This window comes from Poecilia formosa, unplaced genomic scaffold, assembly GCF_000485575.1.
Source record: "Poecilia formosa unplaced genomic scaffold, Poecilia_formosa-5.1.2 Scaffold415, whole genome shotgun sequence".
Classification (NCBI taxonomy): domain Eukaryota; kingdom Metazoa; phylum Chordata; class Actinopteri; order Cyprinodontiformes; family Poeciliidae; genus Poecilia; species Poecilia formosa.
In genome coordinates, this window is record NW_006800354.1 from 288,280 (window position 1) to 313,371 (window position 25,092).

General features: G+C 40.5%; 3 protein-coding genes across 4 annotated transcripts in view; 1 reads left to right on the top strand and 2 right to left on the bottom strand.

The window, feature by feature from the left end:
- The first annotated feature begins 670 nt into the window (after nt 1-670).
- chaf1a (chromatin assembly factor 1, subunit A (p150)) lies at nt 671-11,955 on the top strand. The gene is made up of 16 exons (XM_007576746.2): nt 671-1,194; nt 2,240-2,284; nt 3,305-3,936; nt 4,268-4,336; nt 5,121-5,365; nt 5,445-5,526; nt 5,601-5,669; nt 5,777-5,994; nt 7,789-7,957; nt 8,034-8,114; nt 8,557-8,658; nt 8,880-9,129; nt 9,761-9,926; nt 10,015-10,336; nt 10,433-10,517; nt 11,271-11,955. The coding sequence occupies exons 1-16, from the start codon at nt 1,131-1,133 to the stop codon at nt 11,354-11,356; spliced, it is 2,685 nt and encodes an 894-aa protein (XP_007576808.1). The 5' UTR covers nt 671-1,130; the 3' UTR covers nt 11,357-11,955.
- A 936-nt stretch (nt 11,956-12,891) lies between these two features.
- ubxn6 (UBX domain protein 6) lies at nt 12,892-19,770 on the bottom strand. 2 transcript variants are annotated; one of them, XM_016663357.1, is made up of 11 exons: nt 19,584-19,770; nt 19,108-19,262; nt 18,024-18,088; nt 17,805-17,927; nt 17,573-17,670; nt 17,363-17,438; nt 17,135-17,219; nt 16,604-16,823; nt 16,278-16,408; nt 15,953-16,101; nt 12,892-15,142 (listed from the first exon to the last, which is right to left on the bottom strand). In XM_016663357.1, the coding sequence occupies exons 1-11, from the start codon at nt 19,664-19,666 to the stop codon at nt 15,014-15,016; spliced, it is 1,314 nt and encodes a 437-aa protein (XP_016518843.1). In that variant the 5' UTR covers nt 19,667-19,770; the 3' UTR covers nt 12,892-15,013. The 2 variants fall into 2 exon arrangements, with proteins under 2 accessions (XP_016518843.1, XP_007576809.1); XM_007576747.2 differs by having other exon boundaries at nt 19,108-19,265.
- A 1,244-nt stretch (nt 19,771-21,014) lies between these two features.
- The window catches only part of LOC103155186 (dynein heavy chain 8, axonemal), a 38,803-nt gene continuing 34,725 nt past the window's right edge, over nt 21,015-25,092 (bottom strand). Inside the window, exons 83-92 of the mRNA XM_016663337.1 lie at nt 24,650-24,802; nt 24,403-24,558; nt 23,324-23,440; nt 23,143-23,244; nt 22,891-23,051; nt 22,627-22,783; nt 22,391-22,543; nt 22,062-22,251; nt 21,548-21,669; nt 21,015-21,403 (exon numbers count right to left, since the gene is read on the bottom strand). Of these exons, the coding sequence (XP_016518823.1) occupies nt 21,116-21,403; nt 21,548-21,669; nt 22,062-22,251; nt 22,391-22,543; nt 22,627-22,783; nt 22,891-23,051; nt 23,143-23,244; nt 23,324-23,440; nt 24,403-24,558; nt 24,650-24,802 (1,599 nt within the window). The 3' untranslated portion in view covers nt 21,015-21,115. The remainder of the gene's footprint in view (nt 21,404-21,547; nt 21,670-22,061; nt 22,252-22,390; nt 22,544-22,626; nt 22,784-22,890; nt 23,052-23,142; nt 23,245-23,323; nt 23,441-24,402; nt 24,559-24,649; nt 24,803-25,092) is intronic.

The window sequence follows — 25,092 nt, forward strand, 5'->3', positions numbered from 1 at the left end:
TGATATTGTGAGGGTTTAGAAGTACCAGGCTGTTCTGTTTAACATTAAGCAAGACTTTCATTAATTAAACCACTAAAAAATAAATAATACTGGGAATTACCTTTAAGCATTTGTTGAATTTTGTTAATTTTCATGTCATTTATAATGTTCTGTTTAATGTTTTGAAAAGGCAGCTGAAATAAAATTCTTAAATTATTGCAATTAAAATTAAATTCAACTTTGGTATAGCTTTGGTATATTTGGCATAGTTTCAAAAAATAGATTAAAGAAAGCTTAATTTAGGTTAGTTTGACCTTCAGATGTTAAAATCGTTCTCAAACATTATCATTGCTTGTACTGTCATATAAAAGTCTCAATCTAAATTGGTTTAGCTTAATTGCAATTGTTCTGTTTCTTTTGTTCTGACATGTTTTTCACACTTTTATTAGCATTTAAAGCAAATTTTGCCACACACAGTATGGCGGACACGACGATCGTTCTTCTTCTGCAATAAAGTTTGACTTTATTGATAAAGTCAAGCTCTGTGGCCAATCACATAACTCGAAACATCAGCCGGAACGCGCTTCCTGTGAAAAAAAATTATGTGACATGTTTTGGTTGCTGGCAAGGAGCGTTCAGTACTATGCGGATAGCGTACACATAATTTACATTTTCTGATTCACCTCTATTGACTTTAAGAGATCAGCCCTTATTATCTTAATAAGACATCTTGAAATCCACAAAACTTTGAGCGTATCCTCATCTACATGTCAAGATTTTAAAGTTTTCGAGAGAACGCTGGAGTAAGTAGGCAAAGCAGGTGCACAAATCCAACGTACCCTGGAAGAGCCAAGAATTGATTTCGACCAATCAGCGAAGCTTATTGATGGACGGACCCGACTCCCGCCAATTCCGACTCGGGAGCGCGAGGCAAGCGGCGGGGTGAACAGAGGGAGAACGCAGGAGATGCGGAAAGACTTTTAGTTATGCTTATGTGAAATAAATTAAGATCGTATGACGTGTAAATAAGAACTTGATATTTACTAACCAGTGGGGGGGCTTTTTGGCGTTAACGCTGCTCTTGTCGGTGTGTCAAAGTTGTTTAACTGCAGAACATTGAGAACGAAAGAGGCCCCGGGTCAGTAGTTGGGATGTTGGCGTCGGAAAGTTCATCTGCGGACGGACATTTGGCAGTATCGACTCCCCACAGAAAAGGTAATACCTTGTCTTAAAAGCTTAAACACTTAAAACATGCAGAAATGTTATCTATTGTGCCACGAGCGAGTCACTTTTTCAAAATTGTAATTTATCGATTAAATAAAGGGACTACAGGTGTAATATTTCCAGCTTCTGCTGCACTATGGTAACTTTGTCAGCGTTACCAGTATCGGGTATGCTCAAATGTATTTACTGTACTTGTATCATTTCATGAAAAAGCTCTTGTTTGGGTCATAAATCTGTTGCTGCTGTCTTGGAAGCAGCTGCCCTCTACATGATTGTTAACATAATACTAATATGTTTTTTTAACCTTATTTGTCTTATAGGATACATTTAAGTGGCGCCACGCCGTGCCTTTGTCTTGTCAACAGTTTCTATTGAAGATGTTTTACATTAATAGCAATGATGGCTAAGTCTGTTGTTGCGTAGCACAGTGTCTGGCTAGTGTCATTAAAGTAGCATGCAAAGCTAGTCGTGTAGCATGGTTGGCAGGCTCAAAGCTAGTACGTAAGATCAAAGCTGCTCTCCGAAGTGGGCTGTCAAAGCTCACTTCTTGTTTTTGCTTTCTCATCTGTCCGTTTTACGGACTGTTACACCACAGCGGGCTACAGATGTTCAGAGTGGGTTTTCCAAAGCTTCCAGTTGTCTGAGGGACAGTCAGACATTACCTGGCAACCCCGAGGTGCTGCTCACTCTGCAGCCTCGATCCGGTTGGGCCTCCATAGCCCGACTGAGACACAGGTTGGCGGGAGAGCGAGCCAAACACGGCCACTACATCCAGCCTCATATTGTACTCTGAGCACAGGGTTAGGATTTATGAATGCAGCGTCACAGGCCTTTACATTCAACACACTTACATTTCTAGAAAGTGTTTAATCATGGATGCACGTCTACTGTAAACAGACAAATGATTAAGTTGTTGGAAACCATTGTTTGGTGGCATTTGCTTGAATGTGACATGTTTATCAGTTCACTGTAACAACCTGTGTAGTCTTAGCTCATCATGTCATCAATTAATCTCTAATCTGCTGTTTTCTTTCAGGCATGGATTGCAAATCAAGTAATGCCAACAAGAAACTTATTCAAGGTAAAAGTGACATGGGGTTGTTTGCATTTATTCATCATGCATCCTCGAACATGAAGACCAAAATTGAAAAGCTTTTCAAAAAAAGTTGTCAGATAGATTTGTATTCCATTGCAGTAATAACAACCAAAAATAATCTTACAAATACAGTTCTGTGTAAAAGTATGTCATTTCCTACCCATGGCTTCTGCTGCCTTTTTTATGCCAGGATACAATGTTTTCACATCATCAAAATATTGTAATATTATACCAAGATCAATTGGGTAAATAATAGTGTAGTTTCTGAATTAATACATCATTTGTTCAGGGGAAAAAGCTACTAAAACTAACTTTGTCCTGTAAAAAGAAAAGACAAACATGTTCAGTCCAAAATCAGGAATCCAAGTTAGGCCTTTAGGAAAAATGAAGTCATTTTAATAAGACCGTCTGACAGCTAAGGATTGACCAAAATGATCTTGACAGAACAACACATCATTCCTGGGTTTAAATAAATGTAGGCACCAAAAGCCACCGACACCAATCAGCTTGAAGTTTTAAAAACTCAGAAGAGAGGTTTTGGGTTTGGCCTAGTTAAAGTCCAGATCTAAATCCAATTTCCAGTCATCACAAACACTTGATTTTTATTTTTTACTTAAAATAAATAATTAGTTGATCAATTTATGTATTTGCTCAGGTTATCTTGGTTTAATAATAATAAATCAGTTTGATCAGAAACACTAAAATTTACTAAAAACTTTAACTAAAAATTAAACTAACTTTGTCCTGTAAAAAATAAGACACAGATGTTTTTATATATATATATATATATATATTTTTTTTTTACATTACTGGAAAAAATTATCAGTGAAAACAGGCACTCTGCATTTCTACTAAAAAAAAGAAAGGTTGCTGTAATTGATGCAAAGCTGAGCATATTCATTTAGTGAGCCAACTGCAGATTATTAACAGTGAATTATTGACAGTATAATTTATTTGTAACAGTCTTCTTGTTTTGCTTCTTCTTTTCTTTTCTCTTGTTTCCAGCTCGTCTCCCGTTCAAGCGCCTGAATGCCGAACCTAAAGAAAACCAGCCGCCGAAGCGTCCCTGCACCCATTCCTGCCCCGGACCCGCAGACCCAGACACGCAGAACGAGAACGAGTCGTCTCCTCTCTCCGAACGCAGCGGCCCGCCTCTGGTCAACGGCCGCGGCCCGCTGGACGGCTTCCTGAGACGCAGGTGCCCCACTTCCTCTGCGTCCTCGGACAGTAAAGCGGTCATCGACCTGACCGACGACGACAAATCGTCCCCCGCAAAGCGCCGCGGCTCCCCTGCGCCGGCCGCTTCTCGTCCCGCAGCGAAAACCAAGCAGCGGCGCAAAGACAGAACAGAGGCTGCTGGGAAACACAAGAACGTTACTGACACTCCTGAAACACAGACTGCAGACTTCGTCTTAATTACTGACGAAGAGGCAGAAGAAGAAGAAGAAGAAGAGGAAGATCTCGCCACATCCGTCTCCCAGCTGGATACTACTACTCAGGATTCAGACAGCGAGCCAGAGGAGCAAAATGAGTTGGGAAATAAGTCGACACAGTCGCCGTCATCGGCCAGCTCCATGTCCGAGAGCTCACCAGAAAACGCCAAGACCGGCGACTTGACGCCAACCACTACACCTAAAGTACGAACCAGCATGGCAGCAGATTATCCCAGTTTTCTACTGTGTAATTGTTGATAAAAAAAAAAAAAAATCGGACTGAATAGATGTGTAGTTTGCCATTTTCTATATTTTTTTAAGAAATTATTTTGGCATCACCAAAATGTATTTAAATATTAATTTACTTTCTACATTTTGAAAAATAAGTCTAAAAATAATAACCAAAAACCCCTTTTAAAAAAGAGCACAGTGCCTAAATTTTCTTTATTTGCCATTATTGTTCTTGCTAGAATTCATTCAGCTTTGATTTTTGCCAGTAAAACACCCCATACACATTTTTTTTTTCCCGTTGCAGGACCCAAAGACCCCCACCACCCCTAAGATACCAGCAGAGGAGAAAAAGATCAAGAGGCGCTCATTAAAGGTAGACTTCGTAAAGTTCAGCTCCTGCTGCAAGGCGGTTTAGCATTTCAGGTTAACAGGGTTCACATGTAGCCTGAAAGTCTGGAAGAAGTACGATATTTTTTGCCTTTGATGTTTTCCAGGTCTGGATAAATATGGAAAAACTTTAGCTTTTCTAGACTTTATCGCCTATTTTCCACTCCCTACAAAGTAAATGCCCACATTTACAAAATTAAATTAGTCAAATAAACTGGTGAGTAAGAATATGGCGGCCATGCTGACTTACAGCTGATGTTGAACAACTTCAGTAAAACATTTAATTGCAATCATATTTCCAAAAATTAAAATGCATAAAATAAAATGTCATATCCTAGCAAATATTTAATCCGTGCACCCTATTGCACACACTAATGCATTGGAGATTGTATGCAATTCTGTATATTTTGCGGTATTTGCTAAGACATTTTGATTTATCTATCAAAAGTGACAATAGATACAATATTTCTTTTGTTGGTGCTGTTAGGAAAACAGCAGCTGCAGATGCGACCCTTGTTTTGTTCATAACTGGAGGTTTTTCAGGATGATACTTGATCATTGTTTTAAAAAACTAATAATTTATTGGAATTGTATGTTTGTATATGGTAAAAATAGGTTGAGAAATCTGTAAAAGTTGGTGATTTCAAGGAGGAAGCAACTTTAGAAACTCTGCTTTAAGATTTTCTATAAATGTTCCTCAACTCTCAGTTTCAGTGTCTCTTTCACCCCCTGAATTAATCCTTCGGTTAACTGATTATGTCTGATTGCAGAGTTTACAGGAGCAAGAAGAGCGGTTACGGCTGCGGCAGGAGAAGGAACGGCAGAAGGAAGAAGCCAAAGCTGCAAAGGAAAAGAAGAAAGAAGAGGCTCGCAAGCTCAAAGAGGAGAAAGAAAGGGAAAAACGGGAGAAGAAGGAAAAGGAGGAGCGGGAAAAACGAGAAAAAAAGGAGAAGGAAGAGAAGGAAAAGGCAGAGAGGCTAAAAGCAAAAGAGGAGCTGCGGAAGTCTAAGCTTGAGTAAATATAAAGACATGTTAGGGTTTTTTTTTGTTTTGTTGTTGTTTTTCACAAATTTCATGTTGTTTATCTTCCTCAGGGCAAAGCTGGAGGAGAAACGGAAGAAGGAAGAGGAAAAGCGAATGAAGGAAGAAGAGAAACGGTTGAAAGAAGAGAAAGATGTAGGTCTTTGTAGAAACGAATGTGATGAAGTTGGTTAATATTTAATGTTTGACTGTTTTCTTTCTGGTTCCAGCGCCTAAAAGCTGAGAAAGCAGAAATTACTCGGTTTCTACAGAAACCCAAAGTCCAGCAGGCCCCAAAGGTCAGTAGGTCACCTTTATTACAGTTTAGAGTCTCATGTTCATCATCATTACCCTCTTGGACTCTGAATTTGTTTCTAAGTGCTTTCCGTCCCTCTCGTCTCCTCAGACTCTCGCAGCTGCGTGTGGGAAGTTTGCTCCGTTTGAAATTAAAGAGAACATGTCTCTGGCGCCTCTGTGTCGGGTTCAGTGTGACGACTCGGTTCTGGAGGAGCTGGACCGGTGTTTGCTAAAACCTGCCGAAAACCTCAACGCACTGAAAGACTGGATCGGACAAAAACCCAGACGGTCGGGACGCACCGAACGCAGACAAGCGGACACGCTCGGGTGAGAACGGAGACGCTCGGTGACCTGGTCCAGAAAACGATGAGGGCGGATTCACCCATTTACATCCCGAGGGTTTGATCTGTAGCTTAAGAATCAGACGCTCTGACAGAGTAGATACCAGGACTTTGTGGTTGTAGGACCTTTTCTAGTTAAAGTCCTTTTTTGGTGTTTTCTTCTTTATTTTTTAGTGTCATCGTTGCTGCGTCTCTTGCTCTGCTGACTAAATAATCTGTTGCTTTTTCAAATAAGCTCACATAACCAAAGGTCATACTGCCCAGAACTGATGAGTAAAAACAAATGGCAATTAAAAAAAAAAAGTTTCTAAGGAACCTTTTTATTAAAAAAAATTGAGTGAATTGAATCACTAGATTATTTGTTTGAACCCTAGACTGCATAGACGAAACTCAACTATTGCAAAATATTAAATGAAGCCGCTTATTGTTTATAAAGTTAAAAAAAAATATTTGAGACTCTGTAAGAAATACAAACAAGCAAATTGAAGTTATGAGTGTGATCCTTAGCCCTTCATTTAAATTATAATAATGGAACGTTTATCAGGATTTGAGTTCACATCTAGTTTATTTAGGAATCAACATTTTCTACTCATGAAATGCGATTAAAATGAGCAGAAGTGACACGATGGGCCGCGTAAAACCTCCACATGAGCGGATGCCGACACAAAGTGAATTCATTAATGAAGAGTTTTAAAGTTGTCATGAGAAAACGGCGTCTGACATCACTGAGGGGATTCAGGGCCTTAAAAGGAAGCTCGTTTCTGTCGGTGTGTGGGTGTTAACTTTAGCTGCTCATCACGCTTCTCCTGCTGTGATTCGAATCTAAACTTTACGAGTCGTCCAAACCCCGTTTACGTCCATTAACTATGCACATACCATTAAACGTTTCTAAAGAGACTTATTTGATCTGGAGCGTTTAATCTTCCAAGTTTCATTTGGAGGGAATCTGCTGTCGTTCCAAAAAAAAAAAAAAGTTTACGAAATTAAAAATGATACATTTACAAAAGTATTTGACTTCAAAAATGCTGATGTTGCGTTATTACCGGCTGCGTTATGAGTTAGCAGAGCTGATAAAATGATCATTGTCCACTGCTGGTTTACAGGAGATGCTTGAAAATATGATTCAATCTTATATTTTTTGATCACTGTCCAGATCTGCTGACCCAAACACGTTTTGCTCAACATTTTGTTTTCCCTGCACGTTTCAGATGTCTTCTGCTGCAGCACACCTGATTCAGTTTAAAGGTTAATTAATAAGTTTCTGCTGGAGTTGAAGTAATTCAATAATTAGAATCAGGTGTGCTAACATTAGCAGTAGAGTGAGTCTCGTATCCCTGCGGTCTTTTCGATATAAAATATAATTGTACATTATAATTTCGTACTTTTAATCTCGTATTCCTCTTTTCAGAAGATGATTTTATTTTTCAAATCCAGATTTTAATGCTTTAATGAGTGAGAAGTTGAGGGAATTGTGGTTTTCTGCTGATGGAAAGGCTGTTTTTAAGATGGACAGATTTTAAGGGTCAGAAGTGCTTATTAGATTCTTTTGGTAAAACATTTTTATAGAATCTACGCAACTTAAAGAAGAAACGTGGATTGTAATTTATCTGGCTTCAGAATAATGTCTCCACCCTGACTTCACTTTGGCAATTTAATGATCCAACTTTATTTAAAGAAAAGTTAGATTTAAAGGAGGATTAGAAAAAAAAAAACACATTTGACTGTTCAGAGTGAAAGATGTCAGGAAAACCAGTGTTTTCTCCTCGCTCTGCTCCTTCAGGGACTGCATAGTGTTGGACCCGTCCAAACCGGACGACACTCCGGACCGCAGACGCTACGGACCGATGAAGCTGCTGCAGTTCCACGAGAACTACCGTCCAGCGTACTGGGGCACCTGGAGGAAGAAGAGCTCACACATCTCTGCCCGCTGCCCCCTCAGGCAGGACAAGGTGAAACTGGTTTCCAGAAACAATTAGTTATTTGAATTCAACAAGAAGTCGTGACGGCTGTTTTCTTCCACCGCAGGATTTATTGGACTACGAGGTGGACAGTGATGAAGAATGGGAGGAAGAGGAACCCGGAGAGTCTTTGTCTCATAGTGAAGGGGTAAGTGGACAGGAGTAGCTTTTGTTGTTCCACATTTTGTTTTAAAAGTTAAATCACAATTTATGAGTTCCTGGAAAGAAAAACGTTTCAAATTTGCAGTTTGTTGATCAGAAGTCAGCCTGCTTTTTGCATAATTACATGATCATCCTGTGAATGGAGCTTATGTAAAAAGCCTGAAAGCCTAAATAAATGATTTCCAGTTGTTTCTGTGCAGATGTATCCGTGGTGAAGGCTTTAGCGTGTTTTAATTTTTTTCCACTGCATATCATTCAAAGTTTTCTCTCGGATGTAAATTATGTGTTTCACGCATCATTAGTGTTTAAATTAACGCTTGCATTCTGAGTAACTACCGATCGCAGCGTAGAGTATATTTCAGAGAGCTTCACGTGGGGAAAATGTTTATTTTTTCAAATAATTTCACAACTGCTTAACTGATTTACAGGAGGAGGAAGAGGAAGGTGGGGAGGATGACGACGACGATGACGACGGCTTTTTCGTTCCTCATGGCTACCTCTCAGACGATGAAGGTGCTCTGGAGGAGGAGGTATGATTAAATCTTTTGCTTACTTTAAGTGAAAGTGGGGAGTTTGTCAGTGATTTAATTTAAAGGAGTCACTAGTCTATTTGTCAGACACGTTCCAGTTTATGTTTTGATTCAAAGACAAGAAACGCTTTAAATAGGAAATGAAAAATGTAGAAACTTGACATTTTCTAGGTGTCTTTAAGTCACTAGTAAAAAAACAAAAAAAACGTACACCTTCGCAGGACGGCGGCGACCTGGAGAAACAAAAACTGCGTCAGACGCTGAAAGCCAGAGAGTGGGACGAGCTGATGTCCAGCAAGAAGAAGATGAAGGTGCTGGAGGCCGTGGTCAGAGGCTGCGTGTGGGACGAAGATGGAGCCGGTCAGGAGGCCTTCCAGCCTTACGCCGTGTGTCTGATCGACCCTTTGCCCACTGTGGACAACAGCCCCACGCCTGCAGAGCTGCTGCAGAAGGGGCAGAGAGAGGAGCAGCGTAAGTTTAAAACGCATTTTCCTTTCGACGTGAAATCGGCCACAAACGTTCAAACGTGTTTGATTTCCTTCCTCGTTCAGCTCAAACCTTTTCAAAACAATTATTGTGAAGAAAAGAATGACTATGTTCAAATAGCCTGAGTGTATAGAGCTTTAGCTGCATAACTGGAACGTTATAATTGGAGTGAAATCATCAACAAAAGCCAACAAGGAAGCTGCAGCTGTATCAATCAATCCTTAGTTATTTATCTAATGTTTCTTGTGCTGATGGCTCAGCTGAATTGGCCGAAAGTCTTAAAAATACCGCAGCAAAATTTAAATCTATATAAATATTTTTGCACTGATTTACTCTTCTATCAAATAGTTACTTTGGACAGATATGCCTCCAATAAGCTGAAATATAAACCCGTCTTATGCAAACACGGCTCCTCGTAATGACAATTGTTAGCCACCAAATCTTTTTTTTTTAATCTATTAAACATATTTTACAAACATTTTACATTTTTGCATCGACCGCTTGGTGACTGTTATAAGTCAGGCTATTATTTAGTGAACTGTTCCTTAAAGTGTTTTTGTGAAACTTTAACTGCCTTCTCACAAGCTTCGTAACATTCAGGTGAATCCTCTCTCAGTGCTAGGTCAGCTGCTCCCCCTGCTGCACGGAAACCCCAACAGCGTCAAAGTCATCATCTCCGAGTTCCAGGAGTTTTATCGCCAGCAGAGCTCTTCCTCTTCCTCCTCGTCGTCACCATCTAAGCTGCCCAGTCCTCCGAGCCCTCCAGAAAACGTCCCGTCCAGGTGAAGAGCAGCGTTGAACTACATTTTAAGCGTCGGCGCTTTACCGGTAGTCGTTCTTGTTGACGTTTCCGTCTTTCTTCTCTCTCAGGATACAGCTGCGGCGCCTCATCAAGAGCAACGCCGTCTACGAGAAGCGCTCCTCCTTCAAGCGCTGCTGCTGGTACGTGCACGCCGACGTCCTGGCCCGCTTCGGCCAGGACACTCTCCCAGTGCCCTGCAAGTGGACCTACCTCACCACCGGAGCCCGGGACGAGTCCCGCGAAGAGCCCCCAGCGGCCACGGGATCCCAGGGAAACTCTCCGACCACGCCCCAAGCTGCCTCCACCGCCCAGTCGGCCTCCAGCAAGAGGAGGAGCGCCGGCAGCATGTCCATCACCAAGTTCATGAAGAGATGCAACGATCCTGAGCAGGCACGCCTCCGAAAAGCGAAAAGCTCCTGCCGCACGTTTTTTCTTCCCCCTGATGGGAAAACAATCTGTTAATGTGGCTTCATTGTTCTCTCTCAGGCCGAAGCGGCGGAGACGGACGGTTTCCAGGCTGACACTGAGGATGACTATGACGAAGATTGTGTCATTATCTCCACACAGAGTGGTGAGTTACCTGAGAGGAGCAGGAATATGTTTCAATTGTTTTGAAAATCAGGATTTTTCCAACAATGGCCTCCTTGGGTGTCCCAAGGCGGCCATCTTGTTTGACAAGCGTATTTTAAAGCTTCTATTTAAATACATTTTGAATTCAGGTCAACTCTATGACACAATATTAGAGTCAAGCTGAGTTTTTATTTATTTTTTTTAATTACAAGAACAGTCCAAATAAAAGAATAAAGTATTCATTTAATGAGAACTCCCAACACAAAAAATCATTAACATCAGGAATGTTGTGAAGTTATTGTTTTGGTTTAAGTTTACAGATAAAACTGTATAACTTGATGCTGATTTTAAAAGTGTTATCAGTTGCCAGACTTTTAGATGTTTGAGCAAACGACTTTGTTTCAAAGAAGGAACCACAGATTCTGAAGCTTTTTTCTCATTAAGTCAATTTTCTCCATTTTAAGACATTTTCTGGTAATATTGCATCTCTATTCTATTATTATGACTACATTCTTTGTAATTAAACAAAAAGTCTTTCTCACAGCGAGTGGAAGGGATGACAAAAAATAGTCACATTTTGAAAAATATTTTGTCATTTCTCTTTAAGAAAAAAAAATAGGGAAAAAAGAAATCAAAACTAGATCTGGTTTGAAAAAGAATGAAAGATTTTGTCACCCTGCCCTAGTAGGAACACCTGTGAGCGCTTCAGTTTTATACGTTTTCCAGTTACACCAAACTTGATCTGACTTTGCAGCTCCCAAGAAAGAGAAGCCCTCCAGACAGGAAGACTGTTCAATGGAAGTCGACGCGTCTGAAACTGCCGCGCTCTCCTCAGCCTGAGCCAATCACAGGCCGCGCTTCCTCTTTAGCTCTCCCTTCATGACTCATTATTCTGCATCCAAAGGGGACTCGAGTGTTCGAGCTGTGTGACCCGTCAAAGCCAGCAGAAGCCAGGCTGGGTGTTTTTGAAGTTCGCCTCTCCTGTTTCCCAACAAGGTGTCGCAGATGTTTAGAGAGTAAAAGTTGAGGATTGTGAAAAGAATCAAAGCAACTTATCAGAGTCTTATTACTAATGCCTGGGCCGAGGTGGAACAAGGGCAGAAATAAATGTTAAAAGAAGCGTTAAGAACACAAATAATCACGGTTTTTGAAACCACAAACCTGTTTTGTCTTGTTTGTTTTTGTTTTGCTTTTGGTCCAATTGTACATAGTTTATCAGAAGTTAGTGCTGGAAAACGAGGCTCCGAGTTCATCTGTACATTGTGATCTTACTGGTTTCATTCATGCTGCCTTCATTGGAAGGGTAGAGAGGTCTGTATGTGTACAGTTAGTTACAGTGTTGGTGTTTTATAAATATATGTATTTTCTGTATTTTCTCAAGAATACTTGAACAGGATAAATTCATTAAACATAAATAAAATTACTGCACCTTTTATATATATCTTTTCCTATTGTGTGCCAATTTTCTTTTGTTAAATTTACTAAATGATAAGTTCTGTCTAAAATTTAAAACTACAGTATGTAGCTTTCATAAACAATGTTTTATATTTGTTAAAACTTTTATGTCCTGATGCCAAGACATAATCTGTGTGGGGGAAAAAAGGGTCATACTGCAATTTGCAAAAATACACAGCTCCCTCAGAGAGGAGTGTCTTGGCGCTGTCAATCAAGTTCGGTTGCTCACACCCTTCCTCTTGCCCCTTTCTACACTTCGCACTCAATGGTCTCAAACTGCATTATTGGATGTGTTTGTTGGCCAACACACTTGAATTAATAAGCTAAACAAGCTCACTAGCACATTGTCAAACTAATGCTAATGTGCTAATATTGGAGCCAGGTGTGCTGAAGCAGAGACATGCAAAAGTTGTAGGACTGGAGTTTGAGACCACAGGGCTACAGCCAATTTCCCCACAACATAATCTGCCAGGAATGCTAATGCTAGTTAGCATGCCCACCAATGACGGAGGGTAAACGTTTTTTTTTTGGTTTTTTTTCCTGTAATAGAGAGTTGTTTCTCTGCCGTTAGCACAATTAGCATCGCCAAGTCATTCTGCCTGGCTTTGATTGGTTGTTTCTGACCAGGCGGTGTATTTCTGTTTCTTTATGCAGTAACGTGAGTTTTAGCGAATATGTAAAAAAAATAAAATAAAAAAAATGCCAGTCCATCCATCCATCCCTCCCTGCGACAGACTGGCGACCTGTCCAGGGTGTACCCCGCCTCTCGCCCGTAACATTAGCTGGAAAAATGCCAGTGGGATTAGATAATTACCTGGTTTAATTACTTAATAATGCTTGCCTTATTTTTTTCCCCCATTCTTGCAATAATACAAAAACAAGCCACTCACTCGAAGGCTCTTCTAAAGAAACGACACACACAGACTTATGATTTTTATTAAAGAAAAATACGCAGTAGGGGGTCTCTTCAGAACAGGCAACAGCACAACTCAAGGCATGACATTCAAATCACAGCTGCTCAATAATTTATTAAAGGTGGTTACAATGCTGATCAAATATTGAAACCCGTGTGTTGGTGGCAGGTTGTCGAGCTAAAACTGGAAGAGTGGAGAAACAAGCGGTGAGTTTCCTTCACAAACATCAGGATTTGGACAGAAAATCTTCCTCTTTTGACTGGCAGCTGCATCGGATGTAACATAAAATAAAGATGTTAAAATTATTCACAATGGTTTATCAGTCTGAATAATGAGAGATAGAAAGTTATCTACACCAACCAATTAGCAAAACAATCCAACCTGCAAGTTATGAGGTGGGAGATTGAAACGTGGAGATGTGATTTTCATGGAGAACGCGTTATTTAAATATTTTGTATTGTAGAGAGAAGAATCTTCTCAGAGTGAAGATGTTTTTGTTTTCCTTATTGAACTCAAACTTAACGGAAAATAAAAAGAGACACCGGAGTGAGGTGAGGCAGTAAAAAAACAAAACAAAAAAAAAAAACACTGTTGCAGCTCTACTTGGTGATTGTTCCCATACATTTAATGTAAACCCTCAACAAACACAAGACTTCAAGGTAGAATCACAATGTTCAACAAAACACATTTCAGGAAAAAAAAGCTAAATTAATAATGGAGACAACATAAGCTTTACTGATAATCCATAATAGTTTGTGGATTATTGCAGTTTATCCCCTTAGGGGCCATAACGAACAGATTATTATTACAAAATAAACCCATCTTTTGATTTTCTACAGGTCTTAAATGATCCTTCAAAGTGCTTTAAGCAACTAAAGTACAGGTGTGTCTCAATCAATTAATCTTAAGATTATTCTTAAATCATTTTAAAATTCCGGAAGTCAGACTCTTACTCTGCAGGTCCAACACATGTCAGCTGATTATTTCAGGCATTTATTTGTAATTTTGATAATTATGTCTCGCAGCTCATGAAAACCCAAAAATTCAGTTTCTGAGAAAAATCTCAATTTTTTTTAAAATACAGAAATAATTTGTTTGAGGAGATTCAAGACATGACACAGACCAAAGCAATTGGTCTGTGTCCCAAATAAATTGCAAAATTACATTTTGCAATTTATTTAGGAATTGAGATTTGTAGTGTGGCTTTAAAGCAACCCAGTCTTCCTCAGCAGAACCACAATCTGACTGAACCAACCAAATACTGAGTGCATTTCCTGTCTGATCCATGGATCTACTTTTTAGTAGTCAGACATTTCTATCAAAATACACTTTGAAAGTTTCAATGCTGATAGAAACTGAATTTGCGGTTTTCATAGCTGCAAGCTTTAATTAACCGAACTTAATCAAACCTTTTGAAGGTTTCTCTAGTTTATTAAGATGCACAAGCTAGCATCGTGACGTTAAGTACTGCTATTAATCTCTCCGCGTTCGTCCGGTCGATGTATATAAAAAACAATATTTGACTTCTGATTCATCAATGGTCTCGTGCTCCCACTGAGGCTGCAGAATCTGCTGTACAACACGGGAAAGAGCGGCACGCTACGGCGGAGCGCACGACAAACAGGCAGCAGGAGCTCACGCGCGCGTTTACAGTTACGGAGTCACGTGACGAGTTCACACCGTCGACACGGAGTTCACGTTGAACACTGACGAAAGAAAGCGGTCTGTTCAAGACTTCCATTAAACCACCGAACCGAACCGAACGATGCAACTTCTACAATGAGCCGAGACACCGAGGGGGGGGAGACATATAGACAAACATGTCCGTTACATGTTAGTAGTGTCTCTCCTTTAATACAAATGGCTGCTGAGACAAGTTGGAGGGCGACTGCGTCTCCGCATGGAGAGAGAGAGAAAGAGAGAGAGAGAGAGAGGGAGAGGGAGGTGTAGGTTTAAAACAAATCCCTTAGGGTGAAGTTGCCCCCGTGCTACTATCTTTAACTTTAAGTAGAATTTGTAAAAAATAAATACAGCACTACTTCAAGGGGCAACTTCACCTCGGCAGCAAGAGAGGAAGAGGGAGGAGGTAGTAGGGGTCAGAGGGCGCCCTCTCTCTGCTCCGCTCCGCTCAGCTCAGCGTCTGAATTCTCTCCAGCAGCTCCGGTTTGAGGAGGGCGGCGGAGATCTTCCCGCCTGCAGCGGCAATGTCCGCCTGCACGGCTGCATCCCAGGCAAACGTGAGCAGTGCAGCGGGAACCTGGAAGAAAAATAACAATGACGTTTATAAGACACCTCTCCTACTTGTCTTTTTTTTCCTCTTTAAGTTGCCTTATTTAATAACAAGAGCAAACAAGACGATGAATTAGTTACAAAACTTACAAAAATGAGTTCATACTCCTTCAACTTCCTCATATTTGTGATGTTACAACCACAGACTTAAATTGATTTTATTGGGATTTTATGTTAAAAGCTAACACAGCATAATTGTGCAGGATACATGGTTTTAATTTGCTTTTTCCCCCCCAAGTAAAACCTGCTAATATTTTTTTTTTTTTAGCTCTCAGTACTTTGATACCCCTAAATAAAATCCAGCACAAACAATAGCATTCAAATTTACCCAAACAAAACTTGCAGTTTCTTACAATGTTCAAATTTAGAAAAGTCACACCTTTTCTAAGCACAACTTTGCACCACGTTGTGCTGGTGAGGTATTACTACTAGAACTACAGAGGTCCCGTCTGATAAAGCTGGTTTGAAGTTCAAACTTAACTAATTTTTAACTCGCTGGTCAAATAAACCAGACTGATATAAATCCAGTCAAGTAGCACAGAGCGCATTTAGCTTTTGTTTCTCTTTGTTAAAATGAGCTGAGGGAAAATCAGACTGACACATTTCCATTAATCAATTAATTTATTTTCATAATTCAAATTAGCACAATTATATGGTCAATGGAAATGCGTACAGTTTTAGCAAATACATGAAAAAAAAACATTTACTTAAAAAGGTACACACTGCAGCTTTAAGTGTGCTTAGCATCGCTTGTTTCCAACGCGAACTTCTAACTCACCAAGTTACATTCGACCAGGGTGACCTCCTCAGACTCCTGCAGCTTTTGCCCTCCGGGGGCGATGAGCTCAAACGGCTGCCAGCCGTCCACCAGAGACTCCCGGACGAATTCAAAGAGCGCCGGCAGACGGTCCCAGGCGTAAAACGTGGCTGGAAAAGACGTCACACACACACCGCACAATTCAGTTCAGCTCGAATTAAAAAAAAAAACAAAAAAAAAAAACAACTTTTTTTATCCTAAAGGGAAATTAAATGCTGTAACTCTTTATGTCTGTCAGTGCAGCCACTAACACTAAGCTGTTCACTGAGGCCTGGCTGCTGCTGACCTTGCAGCAGGTTCCCATCAGGCAGTCTGACTCTGAGCAGGGTGTAGTTGTATTTCCTCCTCTCCCTCTGCTCCTCCTTCTCCCTCATGGCTTTTGTGCGAAGCATGGCGTTCTTCTCCACCAGTTCAGTTCTGGGAAAAACAAGCAGTGGAACCTAGCACCTTTTACACAAATGCTAAGGAACTCTTGACTTAAAACAAGCTCCTATTTCTTGCTGAAAAGTTACTTGTACGTCAGTTTTGTTGTATTTGCACCAGAAACGAGACCCAAAAAATACATGGAAAGGTTTTGTGTTTTTTTTTGTTTTTTTTTTGCAGTGACGTCACCTCTGCTGCTGCTCCTTCTTCAGTTCCTCTGCCGACAGGTTGTAGAACTCGGGCGGCAGCTCGAAGCGCTGCGCGTTGGGAGACGGTCGGAAAGCCTGAGGCTGCCGGTCCAGCTGGGCTCTGACCGGCTCTCCCCTCTGGAGGCGGTCCCTCCGCTCCTTCATCAGCTCCAGGGCGTCGTCGCTCTGCTCCGGCAACACCAGGAACTCCTCTTCCTCCTCTGATCCCCGTCAAACGTAAACACGGGTTACAAAATGTAGACACCGAATAAGCGTTGCTGTTCTACAAGTTGAATTTTTAAAAGGCTTTTGGTTTTATTTTAGGGAATCAGAGTATAAGAAGGGTGAATGTGAAAACACTTTCTTTTTTTTGTTTTTTTGGAAAACTCTACATCAGTTTTTCATTCCGCCTTCACTCAAACTGACCATTTTGTGTTAGTCTAACACATAAAATACATGTCTGTGGTTGAAACCTAAAAGCCATGAAGATTTTTTTTAACGGACTGGGATGAAAACAGCAGGAGAAATTCACCTTGGCCCTCCACAGGAAGCATAACACTTATAAAGCCCAAAGCCTGCAGAAACTCCCGACTGCCCTCCACAGGACGAACTTTTTCCTGTAACACATTGAGAAGTAATTTTTAAAATGTTTAAAAATTATTTTAATTCACATTGAGAAGTAATTTTTAAAATGTTTAAAAATTATTAAAACATTTTTTTTTCACATTTTCCTAGCTCTGAACGTTGGCTTTGAGCTCACCTGGAACACCTTGTTGCTAACTTTTATCTTTCTGTATTTCTCCTCTGATGGATTCTTACATATATTGTCAACATACCTGTAAAAAAAAAAGAGTCAGCTCAAATAAGCTTTTAAAAACATATATAAGGTAAAAGAGAGGCTGATTTGTGAGGAAGTAGCAGAAAAAAATGGATAAGGTAAAATATGAAATATAATATATTAAAGATTTACTTGCTGATGATGTCCACAGCTGCCTTCACTTTCTCTCTGTCTTTGTTAAATGTGTGGACCATCATGACAGAAGCCTCGATGTCATCCTCCTCAAAGCGCTGAGGGTAAAAACACACAGCGTGTTTCGCCAACAACACCAGCAGGATTACATCTAATCTCGTTCTGAATCACCTTATTATGCTTGGAAAAACTTCAGGCATATTTGTGCTTTCAAAGAGTCGAGGCTACGTACCATCAGAATGGCCTCTTTAATGTGCACCTCCCTCTGACTCTTGGTTAACGTGGCTCCGGTCAGAGGGCAGGTGAAGTAAACGCCGGACACAGAGAGGCAGGCCGGGTCTTTCACTTTGGACCCCTGGAACAGAAATGACTGTCAATAACTGCAGCTACTTTTCTGCTCATTAAATAAAGTGTTAAAACCAAGAAGAACGCGCTACAAGCCTGGACGTACCTCAGCCGTCACTGCATTGTCCTTCTCAGCCAGAGCCGCCGCCTCCGCCTCCAGCTCTCTTTTAACTGTGAAGCAAAGAAAACTGGTATTATTGAAAGACTAAACAAAACCTAAGCATTTCAGTGTTTGCTTTAGTGTACAGTAGCTGTGCACAGTTCAGTCAACTCTGTGAGATGTGTGTGCTGCAAGTTCTCATCATAATTCAGACTCTAGACTGCTGCTAAATAACAGCAGCTCTTCTCATAATATGTTTATATTTGCATCTTCTGCAGGTTTTTACAACAGGTTTTGTGCGTCATGGATTATCTCCACATTTTCATGTCAAAATCTACAGAGTTCTCAGTAAATTTCATGATCGTTGCTAAGGGATAAATTAAACAAAAAACAAAAAAACAACAACTACTTTTTAAATATGGATGTTGCAAAATAAAATAAAAAATAAACTAGAAAGTGGGTTGGATGAATGGATGGATGGATGGATGGATGGATGGATGGATGGATGGAAATAAAAATGGACAGATGTAAAAGAACATATAAATGGAGAGAAGTATAGTGGGAAGAATCCAGAATAAATTCATGGTGTGACAGTAGGACGGATGAACAGATTGGCAGATGAAAGAACAGAGAGGTGGAGAGACACAGATGGACCATTAGATGGCTGGAAGAATAGATGAAAGGCTGGAGGGATAGTATGATACAAAGTCTTTTTCCTCGCTAATTTCCAGACATTTAAGAATAACCACATATGAATTTTATTCCTATCAAATCTTTTAATTGTAAGCAGAGGATGCAGTGAGCAGCTGGCAGGATTGCTGGAATTAACTTTATTTTTGTTCTAAAAAGGAATTGCATTATTTGTTTAAATGTATCTCTATTGCTGTATAAAAAAAAAAGGTTTAAGTGGCAACATTAAAAAAAATCCCATCAATGCGACAATTTTTGTATTTGGTTAATCATCAGAATAATGAATACAATCATCTAAATTTCTAAAATAATAATTAGTTGCAGCTCTACTGTATTAACCAAAGCGGTACTCGGGAGCTGGGTTCAGGTGAGTCTGGGTTCAGGTCTGTGCGTTTCTCACCCTGGTTCCTGATGGCGTCCTGGGAGGTGTGCACCTTGAGCCGGGGCTTCTGCTCGATCCGGGCCAGGGCCGCGGCCCCTGCCCTCTGCGCTCCCTCGCTGGGCGCATGCCGACTCTGCTTGGTGCTGGAGCCGCTCGGCGCAACCGCAGGCTTGCTGCTGTGAAGCGATCACCAACATGTCATGAGTTCAGGTCAGACCTCCATGAGTTATAACACGTAACTAAGTTAATTACAACACAGATAGCACTGTTTCGTATTTAGTTATCAGGTGGCTTCTTTATTTAGCGATCTAAGCTTGTTGATGGATTATCTGCTGGTCAAAGTTAGCTGGGCGTTTCCCGCCGTCTTTGCATTACATTATTTATCTACTCACAGATAATAAAAAAGCTGCACATGAAAGCAAACATATGATCTTTTTTTGATTTTTTTTTATCAATAGTTAGCGCCGCAGAAAGCAATAAATCGTTATATTTGCCTTTCATCTTCCGTTAACTTCTTCCCGGGTCCTGCAGATTTAAATTTCATGTCCTTTTTAATGTCGTCAAAGAACTTCTTCATTTTCTGTCAATTAAAGAAAAAAACATCAGAAATAAAATAACAGCTCTACAGAGCAGAAAGCTACACTTTAGCTAGGAGATGGAAAACCAAAACAAAATTCATAAAAAAAACCTGCTTCCGCCTCAAGAAATAAATACGTCGCCCCCTTGTGGTGGGGATTGACCTAACTCTTAAAGAGAAAACCACGAAATCAACTGGCGGTACCGTGGAAGTACATTAAGCTAAATAAAAGCTATTTTTGAAGGTCAAATAAAACAAACAAACTAAAAATTTTATAGCTTCTTTTCGATATTTGTTTCACAAGGAACTTTCAAACCTGTCTTCCCCGGTTCCTCTTCCTCATTCTTGTTATCAGATATCTTGTTTTGTATTTGAAACAGAGTGACGTTGCTCTGTCTGTTCATTGGAATATGCTTTCAAACTCCTATTTCACAATTTGTTTTGGTAAAACGACAAACTTCAAGACATTTTACTGAAAACTACATGTGACAGACCAACATGCAGTACTTTATATTGTGAAGGAGAAGAAAAAGGATTCCTCTAAATTCTTTACATGGAAAAATCTGAAAAGCAATGGTGAAAAACTAAACTAGCTCTCTGCACTCTGACACCCCAAAATGAAAATAATCAAATTATTCTATTAGACATCACAAAAGGGGCACAAAATTGAACTTCTATATATACTTCTACTTCACAATAATGCACTACATTACTTTGTTGTGGTCAATTACAGAATTTGCCATTAAATATGTGGACTTTTGTGGTCGTAGTATGAGCCAAAGGACATTAAAACTTTTGAAACATTAGATATTAGACTGTGGTTCACAAGTGTGACCTTTTCTTTTTTTTATTCCACTTTAATGTCTGACTGACAACAGCTCTTGTGTAACGTAATACACATTTGATCAAATTTAAAGAAAAAACAACATCACGTTTACCGACACTTCATGAATAAAGTTATAACACTGTTGGGAGCCTGGGAGCAATTCGTCTGGCCAAGCTGCTCGTCTTCTGGCTGATTCTCTTTTATATACTCTGTAGTCACGCTTCTCAAAAGCATGTTATTGGTGCTGAGGATGAATTATCTGTAGAATTTTGCAAATAGAGGAGACAGTATTCCAGAACTGCTTTCTAGGATACTGCTCGGATCTTTTCCAGGCCGGTCTTGGCCTGAAGATCTACCCCAGGAAGGTGGAATAAACATAGAAACAGAACCAGAGAGACGTCTGTGTGTGAAACTCCAAGTAGAGCAGCAGTTCCTAAAACACCCACATCACCTTATTCACTTGTAATTTTTTAACAACTGCACCACCTAATCTAAATGAATGAAATCTTTCAAAAAGTAAAATATGCTTTCAGACAAATGTTTATTTACCGATTTAGAACAACAACAACGGAATAAAAAGGTACCAGAACACCTTGAAGGCATTAAGACGACGCAGCCTATGTCTATGTAATGTCGCAGAGCAGAGCGACCCCGCGCATGATCCAGTGATCTGGTGACAGGATGGTCGGCAACGCCACTGCTGTGATGTAGTTCTGGTCTGTTCGCCTCGATTTCTTGTAGATCGGACAGCTGTAAAGCTTAGGGTCAAGGGGCGCAGTGGATCTGATGGCAAACATGTGGATCACGGGCATGGGTGTGAACAACACCTTGGGCGAGGGCTCACTAAGATGGATGTTCTTTCTGTTCCAGCCGGCACCTTCCAGGTACAAACCGTGGACGTAAACTCCCTCCTGTTAAGGAAATGAAGTTGATAACAAACAAGTTTTTGGTTTAGTTCTTTCTTTTTGTTTTTTGTTTTTCCCCTTGCAGATACACCTGCTGTCGTTGCTCCTCACAGCTATGACTGCCCGACAAAAAAGTGGCAGGAAACTCACCGACGGTGGGGCAGTGATTTCATCCCTTGCCTTTTTCAAAACCTTGTTGTTAAGCGTGACGGTGTCCAAAGCCCAGCCTTTGTTGGCCCTGGTTACTTCTTGCCTCATGGCTGTGAGAAAACCTGTAGACATTACAGGGTGTCGGCATCAGTCAGTCAATTAACCAATCACATAATAGTTTTTTAACACCGAAAGAAAAAAGTGGGGGATGCGGGGGAAACGAGCTGCATGGACTTCCAAGCCCGAAAGAACAGAATGATGGAGTATCTTGTGTGGTGTTTGACAGTAAGTATAGCCAGAAATTTGAAGCGAATATGTGGGTACGAAATGGACATACGCTGCAGTGAGCTATGACGAGTTTTCAGGAGTTCTGCACTCGAGTTATTTCCTGAAATATCCTGGCAAGAGAAATCTTTCTTCTTCTTTCCACCTTGTGGACAATAACTGTAGAGTGTTTTCTAAGCCATTTAGTCAGAACGTCAGTGTAAATCTGCGTCAGCATAATTAAACTCACCCTGTGGATTAAAGAACCCAGTCATCCAGAAGGTTTTTGGTCTGCCTTCAGACACCCAGCTGTCGAACTGCTTGTTCCTCTCAAGAAGTTCAGTGAACCAAAAGCCCAAAGTGGAAGACTCCCAGGACATGTTCTTCCACAGGCTGGGAACGCGGGCATCGAAGATGTTGTCCAAGGCGTCACGGAGGTTCTAGGAAAGAAAGCGTAGCTCAGCGGGAAACTCATCCCCATGCTTTGGAAGTGAGGTGAAATGTAAAGTATTTGCAGTTGTCCTTTCAAAGAATTTGTGCTGGAAACGAACGAAAAACATTTCCAAACAGAAGTCTTACATCGCTCATGATTATAGTGCCGTCTATAGCCAACTTCAGGTCACTCAGACTAGTGCGCACCACGGTGATTATTTTCTGCATTCGATCCACTTCCTGACGCAGAAAGATGATCATCGGGTTTAGAGCGCCCATCTTCTGCAACCTGGCTTTGACCTTCATTCAAGAAAGTAACAAATGTCAGATTTTGTGGATTAAAGAACTAGTGCAATAACAAAAACTTAAAGATTAAACCTGACCTCATGTGGCACATAGTCGTCAGGCAATTTCTCCAACATGTCTTCTGCCATGTGGTAAACGATGGACTCACGAGTTGCACCTGAGCCTCCTCCACTTTCCTTCGGCTGAATGTTGGTGATCGTGTCCAACACTTCAGCGGACGTGTTTGCCTGATATCTATGAAATGTTTAAAATGCAGCAGAAATGTGACGCTAGCCACGTCCAGACGTCAGGGTTTCTTGCTCTTAATGGCGACGGCGCTTCACACGAATTCAGCATCTTACGTGATATCGGCATTAGAATGCAGGCCCAACGCTTCGGGTGCGTCAAGAGGAGGTAAGCTCTGGATGTAAGTCATGTACTCCTCAACTGTCTCACAAACAGGAATTCTGTAGCCCGTGTAGAAGACGAATGATGGGTCTAGCATCTTCTTACTGAACCACACCTGTAGTTAAAAGCATATAGTCTCACGTTTTTCGTAAATGTTACTGTAGTGGACATGTAGGAACTAATTAAGACAAGACTGGGAGTAGTACACGAGCAAAACACTTCAGCAGGCGTTTATCGTAGTCGTCTGTGACCCTTCCTCCGTATTGTACTTCAGCTAGCATGTATCGCACGGTTACCCATGAGACATCCTGCGGAGGGAAAAAAGGACAAACTAAAGAATTCGGCAGAGACCTTCAGACGTTTGGACCGTTTCTGAAACACCCTCACCTGCTTGGGCCCACAATCATCCAAGTGTCTCTCAACAAACTCCACACTTGCAGAGAAGTCGGCCGAGTTGAACTCGTAAGGTATGTTCCAACCCAAAGGTCCAAATTTGCGTCGTTCCTGTGACAAACCCCCCACACCCCCAACATCTTTAAATTGCCCTCACTGACTAGAACGTCAAAGAAAATCAGAAACTGCATACATTTTTAAAAAAAATATTAGATGTTAAATGTTTTTTTTTTTTTTTTTAAGAATCCAAGAATCCAAGCTCTACATTCTACTAATATCTAGGGATACATCATCACATTATCTAGTTACAACTTTAAAGCTCAACTAACAAAACAAAAAAAAAAACATTTAAAACTGGCTCATCAAGCATCGGCCCGGCATGTTTTCAGTGTCTCCTTGCTTAAAAACTCCCGATTTAAATGAAAGGAGGATTATCAGGCTTCTGCAGCATTTGATGGGTGCAGAGGACGTCATGCAGTCATTTGAATCAAGTGTGATGGAACAGAGCTGCATCTGAAACGTGCCGACCGGGAGTGCTTGAGGATCTAGCGAAAAACCTAGCTAGCTGGCAGTTAGGGGGAACTGATACTTTAGAGCCACTGATCTAAAGTATAATTTTTTTTCAATCCAGCTTGCCCAGTAAAGATATTTTCAACATTTTCAGTAGACTGTATGTTAAAGAAAAAAAGTTCTGGTTGTTTACAAGTTACTCATTTTGTCAAAGCAGTTTTTTTTTGTTATTTTTTCAAGAGTATTAGGGGCATACTAACTTGAAAATGTGTTTTTATAAGAACAGTCATATTATTACAAGGATAAAGTGAAAATAACATGAGAATAAAGTCATAATATTTCGAGTACAAGTCACAATGTTACGAGAATAAAGTCATAATATTACGGTTTCTTTCTTGTCTCATTTTGACTTTATTCTTGTAATTTTGTATTTTTCATTTTCTTAGCCTGGCCCTAATACTCTGTCGTATATTACGCTAATCTTAATAATGATAATAATAATAATAATAATAATAATAATAATAATAATAATAATAATAATAAAGTCATTTGAAGACAATCACCTGCACAGCAGTGTGAAGAAAGGCCACACCGTACAGCAGCGGCTTCCACATGGGCAGGTTGCTCGCTTCCAGCTGGTGCTGTGAAATTCCTGCAAATGTTCGTTTCAAGCCAGCACGTATTCCCTGTGGCGGATCGTTGGTGAACTTGATAGAAGACTGAGGGGACAAATAGGAGAAGGATATGTGTGTGCTTTAGTCGTTGTTTAAGTTACCAGTAGGTCAGAATGCAGAGCTTACTCTGCGTTACCTGCAGGAGTGTAATAGAGAACTTATTGTGTGGTTCTGTGGTGATCCACACTCTGAAAGTCTCATGCACGGTCTCAGTGACTGTGACCGTTTCAAGCAGCTCGTCCATGAACTCCAACCCCAGGTGACAATTCTGCAGAAGGACCCAGCCTCCCTGTACAACAGATCGAGTTAAATGTTCAATAAATCTGGCTTAAATAGCTTGAAAACTCTCACGACGTGTCGTAAGTTTGAAGTTGGACCCAAATGCAGAGACACGGACGTGGAAAATGAATTTGAAGGTCTTCATGAAAAGATTATGACAAGTCAAACTCACAAGGATAACCGGTTACCAGGGTCGGAATAAAAAGTCTAAAGGAAACAGCAGGGAGATACGAGGATTGCTGAAGTAGTTCTTAAATTTTCCAGTGGTATGAATCTTTTTGAGCCTGACTGTATGTATTC